This window comes from Zalophus californianus, chromosome 4, assembly GCF_009762305.2.
Source record: "Zalophus californianus isolate mZalCal1 chromosome 4, mZalCal1.pri.v2, whole genome shotgun sequence".
NCBI lineage: Eukaryota > Metazoa > Chordata > Mammalia > Carnivora > Otariidae > Zalophus > Zalophus californianus.
Genome location: NC_045598.1, coordinates 65,189,259 through 65,192,253, shown reverse-complemented (window position 1 = coordinate 65,192,253; position 2,995 = coordinate 65,189,259). Strand labels below are relative to the sequence as shown.

The 2,995-nt window shown below is 40.0% G+C and overlaps 1 protein-coding gene across 3 annotated transcripts; it reads left to right on the top strand.

The window, feature by feature from the left end:
* Positions 1-1,084: 1,084 nt before the first annotated feature.
* On the top strand, positions 1,085-2,296 carry LOC113936454 (L-lactate dehydrogenase A chain-like). Of its 3 annotated transcripts, none has more exons than XM_035727203.1 (2): positions 1,103-1,789; positions 2,059-2,296. In XM_035727203.1, exons 1-2 carry the CDS (start codon positions 1,103-1,105, stop codon positions 2,212-2,214), a joined length of 843 nt encoding a protein of 280 aa, XP_035583096.1. In that variant the 3' UTR covers positions 2,215-2,296. The 3 variants fall into 3 exon arrangements, with proteins under 3 accessions (XP_035583098.1, XP_035583096.1, XP_035583097.1); XM_035727204.1 differs by having other exon boundaries at positions 1,103-1,344; positions 1,519-2,249; XM_035727205.1 differs by having other exon boundaries at positions 1,085-2,249.
* The last annotated feature ends 699 nt before the right edge of the window (positions 2,297-2,995 follow it).

Genomic DNA, 2,995 nt, shown 5'->3' with positions numbered 1-2,995 from the left:
AGTGAGCCTATAAAAATGTTCTAAAGTTTGTTTTGGATGGATGTGTATCTGTGTGTGCATGGGTATATGTGTGTATACTTAGGAGAAGAATCTTTGAAAATAGCTTTATTAGAAAGTGAATCAAGAATTCAAATGGGTTAAGAACCATATCACCTTATTCCTAAGGGTCACTTCTCACTGGTAAACAATTTAATTTAATTTAAAAGTCATTCTGATGCTAACTTTAAAAAATTATTTTTAGTGTAGAACTCATACAATTTTTTTGATCCACAAGAAGGCAAAATGATAGAATGGTTACCATCAGGAACTCTCAGGGTATAGCACAGTTCAAATTCTGGATCCATCACTTAACAACCTCTAAGATGTTGGGCAGTTATGTCATTCTTAGAACATAGGTCTTTACCTTATCTATACATCAGATTGTGATTAAGTGTTAAATGAGGCATCACACATTTAGTGTTTACTCAATAAATTGTGTTTCTTTATAATCATGAAGGAAGGTCTGCATATGAGCTCAATAGACACTATGCAGTTTACCATTTACAAAAAGAAAGCAAAACTTAGTGATTTCATATAAAACTTTATTTGTGATAATGTACGATTAAAACAAATCTTCATAACTATTCAAGTATGGCAGGAATAGTGTGAATCAAGAGAAGATAAGTAACATATCAAAGGTCACACAAATAGGTAGTAGTACACTGGAACTAATTCTCACACCTTCAATTTCAATCCTAATTAATAATCAATAATAAATTTTACATATAATAAAACTTTCAAAATAGAAAAGAATATAATGGGGGTACCTGGGTGGCTCAGTTGGTTAAGCGTCTGCCTTTGGCTCAGGTCATGATCCCAGGGTCCTGGGATCGAGCCCCATGTTGGGCTCCCTGCTCGGTGGGAAGCCTGCTTCTCCCTCTCCCACTCCCCCTATTTGTGTTCCCTCTCTTGCTGTCTCTCTCTGTCAAATAAATAACTAAAATCTTTAAAAAAAAAGAATACGGTCGAAGCCGCTGCCGCCGAGTCCGGATTCAACCTCGCGTGCCGCTGACGCCCGCCTGCCCGACGTGCACTCCCGATTCCTTTTGGTTTTAAGTCCAAAATGGCAACTCTCAAAGATCAGCTGATTCAGAATCTTCTTAAGGAAGAACATACCCCCCAGAATAAGATCACAGTTGTTGGGGTTGGTGCTATTGGCATGGCTTGTGCCATCAGTATCTTAATGAAGGAGTTGGCAGATGAACTTGCTCTTGTTGATGTCATGGAAGACAAACCGAAGGGAGAGATGATGGATCTCCAGCACTGCAGCCTTTTCCTTAGAACACCAAAAATTGTCTCTGGCAAAGATTATAATGTGACTGCAAACTCCAAGCTGGTTATTAGCACAGCTGGGGCATGTCAGCAAGAGGGAGAAAGCCGTCTTAATTTGGTCCAGCGTAATGTGAACATCTTTAAATTCATCATTCCTAATATCATAAAATATAGCCCAAACTGCAAGTTGCTTGTCGTTTCCAATCCAGTGGCTATCTTGACCTATGTGGCTTGGAAGATAAGTGGCTTTCCCAAAAACCGTGTTATTGGAAGTGGTTGCAATCTGGATTCAGCCCGGTTCCATTACCTAATGGGGGAAAGACTGGGAGTTCACCCACTAAGCTGTCACGGGTGGGTCCTTGGGGAGCATGGAGACTCCAGTGTGCCTGTATGGAGTGGAGTGAACATTGCTGGTGTCTCACTGAAGAATCTGCACCCTGACTTAGGCACTGATGCAGATAAGGAACAGTGGAAAGAAGTTCACAAACAGGTGGCTGACAGTGCCTATGAGGTGATCAAACTGAAAGGCTACACTTCCTGGGCCATTGGACTGTCTGTGGCAGATCTGGCCGAAAGTATAATGAAGAATCTTAGGCGGGTGCATCCAATTTCCACCATGATTAAGGGTCTCTATGGAATTAAAGATGATGTCTTCCTTAGTGTCCCTTGCATCTTGGGACAGAATGGAATTTCAGATGTTGTGAAGGTGACTCTGACTTCTGAGGAGGAGGCCCGTTTGAAGAAGAGTGCAGATACACTTTGGGGGATCCAAAAGGAGCTGCAGTTTTAAAGTTTTCTAATGTACCACTTCACTGTCTAGACTATAGCAGGATTTTAGTTGGAGGTTGTGTATATTGTCCTTATTATCTGATCTGTTACTCAAGTAATATTAAAATGGCCTAAGAAAAAACGTCAGTTTCCTAAAGTTCCAAATAGGAATGGTTCACCAAACCCTGCAGCTGTATCCTGATATTGGATGATACCTGTCTTTGTAGCCCTAAATTGGTTAACGTAAGTTAGCCCCACCGTCTCAGAGGTTCCACTGCCAGAGCTGCGGTTCCTCTGCACACCAGATATGTGTTTACTGTGTGTTCTGTCACTTCGGGTTCCTTCCCCCAACACCCGACATGCCTAGTCCATCTTTTCCAGTCAGTCACATCCTGGGATCCAATGTATAAATTCAATATTGCATGTATTGTGCATAACTGTCCTAAAGGATCTTACTTTGTGTACCATGTATGTCAGAATATAGTGTACATGGCCATATAATGTAAAAAGACAATGCAACCAAGTGTCATACCAACTAAAATACCAAATAAATTTTGAATGGTGAAAAAGAAAAGAATACAATGGCAATTTCACATTTGCCTCCATTCAACATGATAATATGGTTAACTAATAAAATATAAGGACTTTGTAATTATGAATGAAAAGAAAGGGGCACTATATTATGGATAAAGCTTACACTGAAAGCTAAAAGACCCAGCTTCTAAACATGGCATCATGACAACATAAACTTGGCCAAATCATCTTATTGGACCCAGTTTCCTAATTTGTCAAATTAAGACATTCAATTAGATATATTCTCAGGTTGCTTCCAGGTCTGATTCTAGGCCATTAAGTAGAATTTGCAAGATACAGCAAAATGTCAATGATTGGATTTCAACCCAAGCATACCATCACC